The sequence below is a fragment of the Plecotus auritus genome, assembly GCF_963455305.1.
Source record: "Plecotus auritus genome assembly, chromosome: 6".
NCBI classification, from domain to species: Eukaryota; Metazoa; Chordata; class Mammalia; order Chiroptera; family Vespertilionidae; genus Plecotus; species Plecotus auritus.
The window spans coordinates 108,832,319-108,845,458 of record NC_137773.1 but is presented as its reverse complement, the minus strand read 5'-3'; the positions used below and the strand labels follow the sequence as shown (position 1 = coordinate 108,845,458).

Here is a 13,140-nt window from a genome sequence, read left to right as displayed (position 1 = left end):
AAAAATGCTGCCTATTAAACTATGACTTGCCTTTGGTCTTTAAGACACATCTCTATTTTAGAGAGGTTAAACTGTGAAGAAAATGTGTTTTAGAATTGATGAAAAAGATAAATGAGTAGCCCAGTTGGCGTGGCTCAGTGGTTGAGCCACTGAGGTGGTCACAGTTCCATTCCTGGTCCGGGCACATGCCTGGAGTTGTGAGCTCGATCCCCAGTGTGGGATGTGCAGGAGGCAGCTTGATCAATGATTCTCTCTCAACATTGATGTTTCTCTCTCTCTCTCTCCCTCTCTGAAATTAAAAAAAAAAATTTTTTAACCAATAAACTAAAAGGAAAGTATCCCTGGCTTTGACTTCATTAAAGTGAAAAACTTTAGTATATCTAAAAAATCAACAACAATGAAAAAGTAAATAGAAAAATGTTTATGGGAACTATGGCCATGGGTGAATAGCCTTAGTAAAGACCAAAAGATCACTGGAGAAAGAAGTCAAACTGACAATTTATATGAGGGAATTGGCTATAAATGTATAATATTGTACCTCACTAGTTATCAAACAGATACAAATTCGAGATATTTTTTCTCTCGGAATGAAATTAGGAAAGATTATAGGAAATTTTTATTTCCAACAAAACATGCAACCTTCACACACCAGAGAAGATTGTTTGTACCCTTTTTTTTATTAGTAGCCCTAAAAATACTCAGATCCTTTTATGATTATGCAAGTATGCACATGCATTTTAGGAAGTTAGAAAATAAAGAAAAGCAAATATTTCTTTTTTTGAGAAACATCGATTTATTTTTTTCACTAATTTATGTATTCATTGGCTGATTCTTGTATGTGCCTTGACTGGATGGGGGATCCAACCCAAAACCTTGGCGTAGCTGGACGATGCTCTAACCCAGTGGTCGCCAACCAATGGTCTGCGGACCACTGGTGGTCTGAGAGGTCTGAAAGGTTGGCGACCGCTGCTCTACGCACCCGAGCAACCCAGCCATGGCAAGACATTGTGCCATCCACTGACCGGGTTCAGATAAGTTCATCAAATAATTTTACTTACAGAAATTTATGCCGAGGAAATTATCTAATTTTTCTATGATGATTATACATTTACTCTTATTACAGAAAATCCCAGAAAACGATAGAAAAAAATTAGGAAAAAACTCCAGAAGTGTGGCCATATTATTAAAAGTTAAAAACATGATTTTTGTTTTTAATGTACTACTACCAAGGGGATCAGGATTTTCCCCTCATCTAATCAGAAACCAGTGTTCTTGGTCATTTAATAGGACCAGAATGTGTTTTTGTGATGTTCTGGGGGGAGTACCTAAGAACAAAAAGTGTTCTCCTTGCTTTTGAATCACCCAGACACAGACCTGCTTTCTGGAACACTTGGGAGTCCCACATCTTGGTGACTTCAGCAAAAATGCCTTTCATTTCCTCTAATCCCTTAGCGCTTGAGGGCAGGCAGCACCATTCGCCCTGCCTGTTCCATCTGTGCCTTCCTCACACTTTTCCTTACAAACAGCTCCTATTGCTGCCTGCTGAAGACCTGCCAATGCCTTCCCCCTGCGCTTGGAGTTAAATGGCCTTTCAGGATCAGGTCCTGCCAATCCCTAGGATCCTATCTTGGATTACCCTCTCATTTATTCCTCTCCAGTTTGCTCAAACCTGTCAAAACTCCAGACCATGGCATGGGTGGGAACATGCTTCGCCAGCATCTTTCCTTTCCTAACCGTGGTAACCTTGTGCAGTGTCCAACACAGCCTTGTGGTCGTTTATTGCCTGTATCGACCAAGCCCGAGGTGGGGGTGAGGCTCCCGGGATCAGACAAGGGGAGGCCTGGGACTTCATCTGCGGGCTTCATCCGCAACTAGCGGTGCTGCTGGAAGTCACGATCATCATCGTGCCAAGGCGCACACAGGGTGACCTAGGGTCCCGCAGAACTCAGGACCTCCAACCGGCAAACGGACGTAACCTTATCTACGCCGTCGGGGGCTTTAGGCAGGATTCCACTCGGGAAACAGCCTGGCGCGCACCTGGGGCTCAGCCCGCGCTCGCGTGGCGCAGCATCCGGCCACACCTCGTGGGAGCGGCCCGCGGCACGTTCAGGGCCCGCCGACCCTAGGGCGGGGCAGAGGGGGTCGCAGGGTAGGAGTTCGTTAGGACAAAAGTGGGGTACGGGCCTGAGGTACAGGCACGGGGACCCCGCGCGGGCGGGGGCTCCAGGCCCGCCGGCGGCAGGTAAGGGAAAGGGGCGGCACATTTTCTGGGACCAGCTCCCGGCGCCGCGGGGGTGGCCTCGGGCTAGGAGGGTGCGCAGCTACGCTGCCCCCGAGAGGCGGTGGTGGTCACGGGCGGCTCTGGGGAGAAGGAGGGTGTCATTTCGGGTCGGCCATCAGCGCGATTAATAGGCTGGAGGCAGGAATAGGAAGACGGCCACCTAAGCCCAACGCAGGGCCGGGGGCTGCCAGACGATCCCCATAGGGAACAGACTGCCGCCATTCCCCTCCCCCCTTCAGGCGGGTAAGGCGAGAACGGTTTGAAGGAAGACGCATGCGCAGGAAACTGAATAATAACTCGTTTAAGCTTGTACAATAATCGCGACAATACGCAGGCGCAAAAAAGCCCGTAGGCTTTGTGTAGGTGGGCGGGGCTGAGCCACAAACGCTAGGGCGTAACAACCCGCTGGTCCGAGTGGGCCGACTCTTGACAGTGCGCCTGCGTCGGAGCGCAGTGTGACGCAGGGGGCGGGCAGTGCCTGGCTGCGCGTGCGCAGAGCTTGTTCAAAGGGACTTATTTAGGTTGCGCAGGCGCCCGCTGGCCATTTCGCTCAGCCACGCAGAAGTCGTGTGATCAGGTAAGTGTTTGTAGCTCGATGTGAGCCGCCCAATGACCCCTGAGGATGCCGATTTTGTGAGGATTGCTTGCCCCAGGTCTCTGTAGAGGCTGGGGCGGGCTGGGGGGAACCTTCTCAAGGTACGGGCTGCCGCCAGAGCCGCTAGGGCCTGCAGGCCGCGCCGACTCTATTGTGTGATATGTCGGAGGAGGCGGAGCGGAAGCGCGGCCGCCATTTCCTTGCCTCCACGCTGGCGCCAGGCCTGGCCCCCTGCAGCTTGGTCCTCGGATAACTAGAGCCCAGGGCGCCTTGGGCGGCCCGCCCACTGGCTTTTAAGAGGGTGTTTGGTGTTGGAGTCGCCGGGGTTGGGACTTGTGCACGGACTTGGTTCTATTGAGGCGCCGTGGTCCCGCGGGCTGCCTCGCGGGGGAGGGCAGTTTAATTTGAACAATTTCCAGGTCTGACCCTCATCTCCTCTCTGCAGTCTGCTTCGACGCCAGGATCCACTAAGAGACGATGATGTTGGGTACCGAAGGCGGAGAGGGATTCGTGGTGAAGGTCCGAGGCTTGCCCTGGTCTTGCTCGGCGGACGAAGTGCAGCGTTTTTTTTCTGGTGAGTTTGAAGCGGAGGCGGGAGCTCGCAGTCAGGGCTGCGGGGCGGGCGGGCGGCCGGCCGGGGAGGGCCGGAGAGGGCCAGGCCCGGCTAGGGGCGCCCCCTGGCGGGGCGCGGGCGCCGGCGCAGCCTTTCCCGCAGGGCTGCTTGCGCACCGGCGTCCGCTGTTACGCAATGCAAACAGCGAAAGCCCCGCCCTCCCGCCTTCTGGGCCTTGTTGGAAGACGGCGGCTTCTCTGGCGGATTTTTTTCCCTTGGTTTTGGTAATCCTCACCCAAGGGTACTTCTTCCATTAATATTTGGAGAGTGGATGGGAGGGAGGGAGGGAGGGAGAGAAACATCGATGAGAGAAAGACATCTATTGATTGCCTCCTGCACGCGCCCTAACTTCGCTGTGGATGGAACCTGCAACCTGGGAATGAACCTTCCGTGTGTGGGCGTCGTTCTAACCACTGAGCACACGGGCCAGGGCGGGATTTTTTCCCCCTTTATCTTTAAGCACTAGCCTTTCTGTGATGCCTTCGAAAGGATAAACTGGATTTCCCCCTTCAACCCTAAGAAAATTGCCCAGTGGCTGGGCAAATAGTAATATTTTGAAAACGTTAAAGTATAACAACTTTACAATGTTGGCATGTCCTTGGAAAGGAGGCATTTTGGTTCCTAGAGTTAACTGTCACTTTTTAATTAACGACAGTTTTCCTAATCAAGATTTGGTAATTAAGTTCTTGTTTTAGTTCTTGATCTGGCTCATTTTACAGTTGAGGACACTGAAGCCCAGGCAAGTTCAGTTGCCTACTAATTTTTCCCCAAGTAATGTAGGTTTCCTGTATAATTTCTGCAAAAATATCCTTGTTCCCATTAGTGTAAGAGTAGACTGATACAAATTGATTTGGAAGAATTCTACAGGTTTTGGAAGGACACTTGTAGTATTGACTAACTATCTGAATTTAGTGTTGGTAACGGAAAGCGACCTGTAATACAAGAACCAAGTACACTGGAAGCCACCTTGCAGTGGGCAAGACTGGTTTTGGCTTCAGCTGTTCAACTTGGAGCATTTTAGCTTTGTAACATTGATCCCCTTTCAGGTGAGTATTGGCCCTGCAATTTGGATTATAATGTCACTGCTAGTAAGGTAAAATGATCAAAGGTCCAGAGCAAAAGTTGAAACAAATATATTCAGGAAATGCATTTAAATAATAAGGTTCAGAATTAACTTACTGAGAAGTTACAAATGATGTTAATGGAGACACTTGGGTAGTAAGTACTGGGAGATTTTTGTTAAGAAACTGAATATTGGCTTTTATTGATGGATTGAGAATAAAGTCTGATCTGGAGGGGATAACTAATTACCTCGAAGAGACTCTAGGATTTGGCAGTATCTTGGTCATTTTAGGCTTTGCATGTGATCTACTTTGTTGGGGGGCATGATAGGCATTTCATCAGTATCACCCAGAGGTGATTTTAAATTTTAAATTCTGTATTAACGGTTGTTTTCTTTCCAGACTGCAAAATTCAAAATGGGGCTCAAGGTATACGTTTCATCTACACCAGAGAAGGCAGACCGAGTGGCGAGGCTTTTGTTGAACTTGAATCAGAAGATGAAGTCAAATTGGCCCTGAAAAAAGACAGAGAAACTATGGGACACAGATATGTTGAAGGTTTGATTTATGTTGCCCTCGTAACAGTAAATAAACATTAAACAGAGAGATCTATTTTATCCCTCCTGAATTTTAGGTATTTGACCGCATGGAAATGGTCACCTAAGGGTTTGTGGCAGCTCTTCCTAGATTATCTAAAGACCTAGGAAGTCTGAACTTCGTTCTGTAACTTTCCAAAATTGACTAATTCTAAGCACCTCTTTCAGTATTCAAGTCAAACAACGTTGAAATGGATTGGGTGTTGAAGCATACTGGTCCAAATAGTCCTGACACGGCCAATGATGGCTTTGTACGGCTTAGAGGACTCCCCTTTGGATGTAGCAAGGAAGAAATTGTTCAGTTCTTCTCAGGTATGTAGTCGTGTTTGTTGCTGAGCAGTGAGTTTTGGCTAGCTCCTGGCAACATGATTTTTAATAGATCTTAAAGTTGAGCAACTTAGATACTTAAACAGGTTGTGAGTTATATGCAGATGAATTAATGTTTTCTTCCTGGAGACCTTCATATAATTTAGACCCATCTTAATGGTGGAAATTTTGTATTTTGAAAATGCTAACTTGCCTATATTTAGTATTGTAGTTCAGAGTAGATCTTTGAGGATTGTCCTCAACAGCTTTAACTACTTTCCTCACAATGCTGTTCAGCAAAGTACTTCAAGTTAAAGGTAAGATCCCTAAACATTAGATTAGTATGAGTTAGGTGGTTGTAATTTATGGCAGGTGTATATATTGTAAGACACGTTGGGTCTTGGGACCAGAAATATCTCTTAACGGTCTAATTCTCTTTATGCAGAAAAACTGGTTCAGCCAGGAAATTCTAAATTTACTAAAAGTCAAAGAATAATTGAATGTATAGTCTTAGTATCTGAAATACAGAGAATGTTTTAAAGTTGTTCTGGGTCTAAAGTATTTGAATGTTTTTATGCTGAAGAGCTGATAAAATTGCATGTTTAGTAGAATGTTTGATCCTATATCTAAAATATTATTTATATTCATGATGTCATAAACTGGAATTAAGAACAAGAAATCCTCTCATGATTTAGGGTAGTATAAATGAAAATCCTGACTGTTAGATATGTGTCAAGTCCTAATATTTTGCCAGAATTTTTGAGATCAAGTGTGTTTTTATTGTTTATCTAAATTGGTGAGAATTTAATGCTGTCAACTGTCAACGTTAAATATGAACATAATTTCATATCTTCTAGGAAAGTGCTTTAAGCCCTTTTTGTAAGCTTGGGAATGTATCCACGGAAAGGATTTTTCATAGACGGAATTTCCAGAAGTGAATCATACTACTGTTAGAACATAAAAGTGCATGATTGTTCTGTCTAGATCAGTTTGTTTGCTGAAAGTTTAGATTGTATGTTTGTCAATGATATACTTAAGCAATGTTTCAATTTGTATATAAAAATGTTTAAATGTGTAATTTTTTTAAACTTGAAGTTCCACTAACGTAAAACGTTGAACTATAAAAATGAGGTAACAGGTGTTTCTTGAATTTAGTAAAACTGTTGTATTTAATGTTTGAAACTTTATTAAATTATTGTGTAATTTTCAACATTGAATAGATAAGAGTGTTTTTAATTTGTTGAATTCTTAATTCATCCTGTGCTCAGCAAATTTTTTCTTTGTGCCATGGGTGTGTTAAGAATTGTTATACTTAGCCATAATGGAACTTCATATTACTGCAATGCATATTTAAAGAGTACTTGTTGAAAGCATACCGTTCACCTAAAGTTAAAATTCTGGTTTATTTAAAGCTATAAGAAGAATCATTTCTGGGCTTGTGATGTTAATATTGCCCCCCTACTGGGGTTATTTGTCCTTGGGTTGAAGGGTTGGAAATCGTGCCAAATGGGATAACATTGCCGGTGGACTTCCAGGGGAGGAGTACGGGGGAGGCCTTCGTGCAGTTTGCTTCACAGGAAATAGCTGAAAAGGCTCTAAAGAAACACAAGGAAAGAATAGGGCACAGGTGGGGATGGATGGTTGGTTGGATTTGTCACTTTTCTTATGGTAAAACATTAAATCCATATTCTCTCTGCTTAGGAATAATAAATCTATTTCCTAGTCCCAATTAATTGATGTTTGGCCACAGTTTTCAAACTTTACACTATGCCAAATTCCCATAATGCATTCAGATTAAATTTTAGATTTTAAAATTAGAACTTCTCAGTTAATTTGGTCTACTTTATAATTTTGTAAGATATCTATTTAACCCCAATCAATTGAGTTGAGAGACTATGGCTTTTAAAAAAAATGTAATGCAAACCTGACTTTAGCTGTAACACACCCACATAGTAAATTAATATTACCATAAGAAAATGTGATACTTTCTGATCTTGTTTTTAAAGTTGAAATGCAACAAACTTTCTTGCTGTATAAATATTCTGCATATGTATTAATAAGCATAGCTTTCAAGAAATTGTCACAAAAGGTTTTATTCTCTTCGCTTGTGACTATTTTTCATTGAAGCATGCGCTTACCTATGCTGATTCCTACTAAAAGCATAGGCTGGGGTATTTATTGGCGAAAGAAAATGTGTAGTGTGGGCTAGACTGTTGGTGGAGGCTGGCTTTCTAGCCCACTTGCTATACGTACTGCCAAAGGATTTAAGACATGAAATGAAAGTTGAGTGGAATCTTTTCCCTCCTAAGACATTTATTTATAGTACTCCTCTCCACCCCTAAAGGTGGGCTTCTCTGCTTTAGAGGAGTGAGTTTTCTGTAAAGTTTACATGAAATAGTCTTACAATTGAGTGAATTTCTGGTCATTGCCGATGCAAGTATAAGAAATCTGGCTTTAAATATTAGTCAGTTTCATGGCTATGACTACATTGTTTTCTTGTGTAACTAAATACCTGTATGACATGAACTAATTTTTCCTCTCCCCTCCCCATTCCCTTCATGAACAATGCTTTAGGTATATCGAAATTTTTAAGAGCAGTCGAGCAGAAGTCAGAACTCACTATGACCCACCACGAAAGCTTATGGCCATGCAGCGGCCAGGTCCCTATGACAGACCTGGGGCCGGCAGAGGGTATAACAGCATTGGCAGGGGAGCTGGCTTTGAAAGGATGAGGCGTGGAGCTTATGGTGGAGGTATGTGAGGAGATGCAGGTGTGAGGAGTGTGGTTCTTGTGTGTTTTCATTTGAGTGATTGTACTTTTTGTCTTTTAGGTTATGGAGGCTATGATGATTATAATGGCTATAATGATGGCTATGGTTTTGGGTCAGATAGATTTGGAAGAGGTAAGGTAAGAATTGAATTTCTCAATCAAAGGCTACTTACACTCTGTCCATCTAGACCTCAATTACTGTTTTTCAGGAATGTCTGACCACAGATATGGGGATGGTGGCTCTACTTTCCAGAGCACAACTGGACACTGTGTACACATGCGGGGATTACCTTACAGAGCTACGGAGAATGACATTTATAATGTAAGTGTAAGATGAATTCATAAGTCGGCTATTTCAGTAGAGCAGTAAAAACCTGGGGTCTTAATTCTGCCTACGTGAAACAGGATGTTATAAATTTTTCGTAACATTAGAAAGTTGACTTGATTCTCTGAAATACCTTGTATTTAGTTTTTTTCACCGCTCAACCCTGTGAGAGTACATATTGAAATCGGTCCTGATGGCAGAGTAACTGGTGAAGCAGATGTCGAGTTTGCAACTCATGAAGATGCTGTGGCAGCTATGTCGAAAGACAAAGCAAATATGCGTAAGTGTGATTTAACTGTCTTGGGGAGTCTTTACAAGTGGTTGTGTGACTAACATGCTAGAGCAGTGGTCGGCAAACTGCGGCTCGTGAGCCACATGCGACTCTTTGGCCCCTTGAGTGTGGCTCTTCCACAAAATACCACGGCCTGGCCAAGTCTCTTTTGAAGTGGCGTTAGAAGAAGTTTAAGTTTAAAAAATTTGGCTCTCAAAAGAAACTTCAATTGTTGTACTGTTGATATTTGGTTTGTTAACTAATGAGTTTGCTGACCACTGTAGAGGAATAGAATAGAAAGGATGTACAAGAAATTGGTTTGCTTGTGATAGGTTAGCTCTTGGGAATGTGTTAAAAAAATTTTGTGGGTTTTAAAAATTATTGTGACAAAAGATTTGTGGTACAAACATTGACTTGAAGTATATCCAATAAACTTAAGGCAATTTAGGTGAACATTTAAGATAAAAGGCTAGTTTTGGAAAGCTGCATAATTAAAGTAAATCAACTGAGAAGCAGCTAGAATTTTTTTATACCAAAATATATTTGAAGTTCAAATCTTTCTTATTTAAGAACTTTAGTATTCTTTCACCAACAAACATTTTCAATTTTTTTTTCTTCTCATTTCAGAACACAGATATGTAGAACTCTTCTTGAATTCTACAGCAGGAGCAAGCGGTGGTGCTTACGGTAGCCAAATGCTAGGAGGCATGGGTTTGTGTAAATATCGCTTTAGTGTCTTTTTTTTAAAGCTAACCTTGTATGCCTTTTCTCTCATTTCAGAACACAGATATGTAGAACTCTTCTTGAATTCTACAGCAGGAGCAAGCGGTGGTGCTTATGGTAGCCAAATGATGGGAGGCATGGGCTTGTGTAAATATCGTTAGTTTTTTTAAAAACAAAAACGTTTATATCTGTATAAGTCAATTATATATAAGTTAATTTATATTTCATGAGTTTATTAGCATATTAAGTTAGGCAAAGGAAAAAGTTTTTATTTGAATTTTGGGTCTGACTTAAATCCTTGCATTATGCAAAACTATTTAGAATAGATAAGTAATTTTAAATATTTTGTGGGGGGCATTAAAGAAACAAGTGGAATTGTCTATATAGTATAAATCTAAAGTGAATGACTTAGCAAAAAGCACAGGATCAAAATAACTTAGGTTTTTGGACATAATTTGTTGGGCATAATTAGGTGTTCAGTGATAACCTGTGTAATGACATAGCCTTACCATATCAAGTTATGGGGACCAACCCCAATAATTTCAGTTAAACAGTTTCAAAAGGTTTTCTCAAAATGCCTCTATGGAATCATGTGGATTTAGTCCTGCTGATGTGTATGCTTTTGGCTAGTTGGTTTATAAATGTTTGACTAGCTCAAATGACAGAAAGGTAGTCTGTTCATAGAAATAGGCAAAGGGTTACAGGAATGTAAGATCAAGACTCAAAATCATAGATTTAGTTGCAAGCCCGGTACCACCAGGTACCACATTACATAGGGAACAAGGTTCTAATGTTCTCTTAACTTAACAGCAAACCAGTCCAGTTATGGTGGCCCAACCAGCCAGCAGCTGAGTGGTGGTTACGGAGGTGGCTATGGCGGCCAGAGCAGCATGAGTGGATATGGTAAGTGTGTTTTTTAATATACTTGCAGTAAGTTTAGGTAGGTTTCTTTAGTTGGGGGAATATGCAGGCTCCTTTTTTGGTGAAATTGGGTTATTATTATGCTTTTGATCCTGTTAAAAATTTTTAATAGTTTAATTTACAGACCCAATTATGGGGTGGAGGGGGGAGTGTTCTATAAATTAAGTGTGCAACTTGGAATAATGTAGTCAGAAAACATCTGCCTCCATGTATTAAATAAATAGTTCACTTTTTCTGTCTTTTGGTTAGCGTATAAATTCATTTTAGATGGAGGGAAAATTGAAAATAGTAAAATGGGGGTGGGTTCAGGGACCGTATTTACTAGTCAGTTAACCTAGGATTGGTTTTATTTTTTTCAATTGGTCTAAAGAATGGTGATTTTGGTATTATAGTCTTACCCTACAAAATCCTTTTGCAGACCAAGTTTTACAGGAAAACTCCAGTGATTTTCAATCAAACATTGCATAGGTAAATATTTTCTCAAAAAATATAATTTAAATTCCCAATAGCAAATACTGATATGTTGTGCTAATACTTTTTCTGTAGCAGTCAATGGCTCTGACTTAACTCCATGGAGGCTGCCATTTTGGGCACAGTGAGTTGCCTTTAGTCCCACTGTCTCACTCCTGCCCACCATGAATAGGAAAAGCAAGACTGCCCCTGTGCTCCCTATTCATATACGCCATTTGATGGACACATTGTTGTTTATGGTAAAATTTTAAAAAATGCCTTGTTTAGTTTTAGAAACGAAGTAATTCTGCAATTTTTGAAAAACACTAGTTTTCCTTTAAACTTAATTTTCCATGTTGATCCTGAAGCACCTGCTTTTTAAATGGTAGCACGAGAGTCTGGCAAGATTTTGGTACTGCAGAGAAAAGGGGTTAATGAGACTTGTTTGGAGTCGGGAGTCCCTTTTCCCAAATATGCTTCTCGCCACTTGGACAGCAGCCATTTGTACTCAGTATTCTTTTAAAACTTTTTCCTGGAATGCGATATTTTACTTGACTGATAATGTGGTACTTCTCCTGACTTGTCAAATTGATCTCTTTGCAGGCAGCCAAGGAGCAGTGAACAGCAGCTACTACAGTAGTGGAAGCCGTGCATCTGTGGGAGTGAACGGAATGGGAGGGATGTCTAGCATGTCTAGTATGAGTGGTGGATGGGGAATGTAATTGATCCTTATCACTGACTCTTGGTCAACGTTATTTTAAAGAAGAAAAAAACAAAACGTAACAGTTTTGCAATACCAGCTTGTGATTTATGCTTACTCTAAGTGGAAATCAGGATTGAATTAAAGACTTAAAGGTTCATTATTTTTGAACACAAATATTCATCTAGGATGTAACAACTAAGTTGAGTAAACTATAACTGTTAAACAATTTTTAGCTTTTCTCAAGTTAGTTCTATTGTAGGATGTACTTAAGCAGTAAGTATATTTAGGTTAAAGAAGTTGAATTATGTTAAATGTTGCTCTTACACCACATCACATCGAACACTTGTTTGTGGAAGCATGTTGAAAAACATGCTTTTTTTGTAAAACTCAATATAGGAGCTGTGTCTACAATTAAAAGTGAAACATTTGGCATGTTTGTTAATTCTAGTTTCATTTAATAACTTCCAAGGCATGTAAGTTTAAGCTTTTTTTAAGTTAAATGGGGAAATTTTGAGACGCAATACCAATACTTTAGGATTTTGGTCTTGGTGTTTGTATGAAATTCCGAGGCCTTGATTTAAATCTTTCATTGTATTGTGATTTCCTTTTAGGTGTATTGCGCTAAGTGAAACTTGTCAAATAAATTTTCCTTTTAAAAACTGCACTTTGTCTTGTCTGTGCTTCAGTGTCATGTGGACTATTTCTTGGTGCTCTATTCCTGCCTGGGCGTAGGTGACAGTGCCCATATTTCTGGCTGTGACAGAGAGGCTCACCAGTTGAGGCTGTTGTGTAGATGTCTTCAGACTTCCCTCCAATACAAGGTAATCGTGGCTTTGGGGCCCTTGTGGATGGGCTGTGTGTTTGTGTACTGCCTTTGACTTGCTAAGCACTTGCACAAAACAGGCAGAAGTGTCCTCACTGCATGCTGCATGTCCACAGAGGCCTTCAGGCATGGCTGAGAAGAAGCACTACAGGCAAAGGGTGGCTGGAGCTGTCCTTCACTATTGGATGGCATCTTTTCTAGTTTATTTTATATGGATTTTAGAGGGAGAGAAAAAGACTGATTTGTTCCACTAATTTTTGTGTTCATTGGTTGATTCTTGTATGTACCCTGTCCAGGGACTGAACCTGCAAACCTTGGTTTATCAGGACAACACTTGAACCAACTAAGCTACCCCACCAGGGTTCCTTTGAGTTTTTTGTTGATCATTACCCAAGGATACTTTTCCATTGGTTTTTAGGGGGAGAAAGAGAGAGAAAGACAGAAACATGGATGTGAGAAACATTGATTGGTTGCCTCCTGCATGACCCTTGACCAGGGCCTGGGCCAGGGAGGAGCCTGCATCCTTGGCCGGAATCAAACCCAGGACTCTGGTCTGTAGGCCAGTGCTCTAACCTCTGAGCCAAACTGGCTAGGGCTGAGTTTTTATATGAAGTGCCCCCTTACCCCAAACTAGAACAATATTTGTTTAGAAAATTCCAGAGGTGAAGTAAGCTGTAGAAGAAATGGGTTTAGGAAACAAGT

The 13,140-nt window shown here is 41.8% G+C and overlaps 2 protein-coding genes across 20 annotated transcripts in view; one reads left to right on the top strand and one right to left on the bottom strand.

Moving 5' to 3' along the window:
- The first annotated feature begins 1,991 nt into the window (after positions 1-1,991).
- HNRNPH1 (heterogeneous nuclear ribonucleoprotein H1) lies at positions 1,992-12,279 on the top strand. Of its 19 annotated transcripts, none has more exons than XM_080676736.1 (14): positions 1,992-2,242; positions 3,322-3,450; positions 4,953-5,108; positions 5,315-5,458; positions 6,941-7,079; positions 8,027-8,205; positions 8,284-8,355; positions 8,411-8,544; positions 8,692-8,827; positions 9,446-9,505; positions 9,599-9,688; positions 10,352-10,444; positions 10,881-10,930; positions 11,516-12,279. In XM_080676736.1, the coding sequence occupies exons 2-13, from the start codon at positions 3,354-3,356 to the stop codon at positions 10,928-10,930; spliced, it is 1,350 nt and encodes a 449-aa protein (XP_080532862.1). In that variant the 5' UTR covers positions 1,992-2,242; positions 3,322-3,353; the 3' UTR covers positions 11,516-12,279. The 19 variants fall into 19 exon arrangements, with proteins under 19 accessions (XP_080532862.1, XP_080532870.1, XP_080532875.1 ...); XM_080676738.1 differs by lacking the exon at positions 1,992-2,242 and adding an exon at positions 2,749-2,858 and having other exon boundaries at positions 9,599-9,658; XM_080676734.1 differs by lacking the exon at positions 1,992-2,242 and adding an exon at positions 2,749-2,858.
- Positions 4,607-13,140, bottom strand: part of RUFY1 (RUN and FYVE domain containing 1) — a 79,074-nt gene continuing 70,540 nt past the window's right edge. The window contains exon 18 of the mRNA XM_080676731.1: positions 4,607-5,065. Within this exon, the coding sequence (XP_080532857.1) occupies positions 5,042-5,065 (24 nt within the window). The 3' untranslated portion in view covers positions 4,607-5,041. The remainder of the gene's footprint in view (positions 5,066-13,140) is intronic.

Excerpts from the sequence above, each read along its gene's own strand:
- HNRNPH1 (XM_080676744.1), top strand. The coding sequence starts at position 3,354 with ATGATGTTGGGTACCGAAGGCGGAGAGGGATTCGTGGTGAAGGTCCGA. Across the intron at positions 8,356-8,410 it reads GTCAGATAGATTTGGAAGAG|ACCTCAATTACTGTTTTTCA; the intron begins GTAAGGTAAGAA and ends CTGTCCATCTAG. Across the intron at positions 8,545-8,691 it reads CGGAGAATGACATTTATAAT|TTTTTTTCACCGCTCAACCC; the intron begins GTAAGTGTAAGA and ends CCTTGTATTTAG.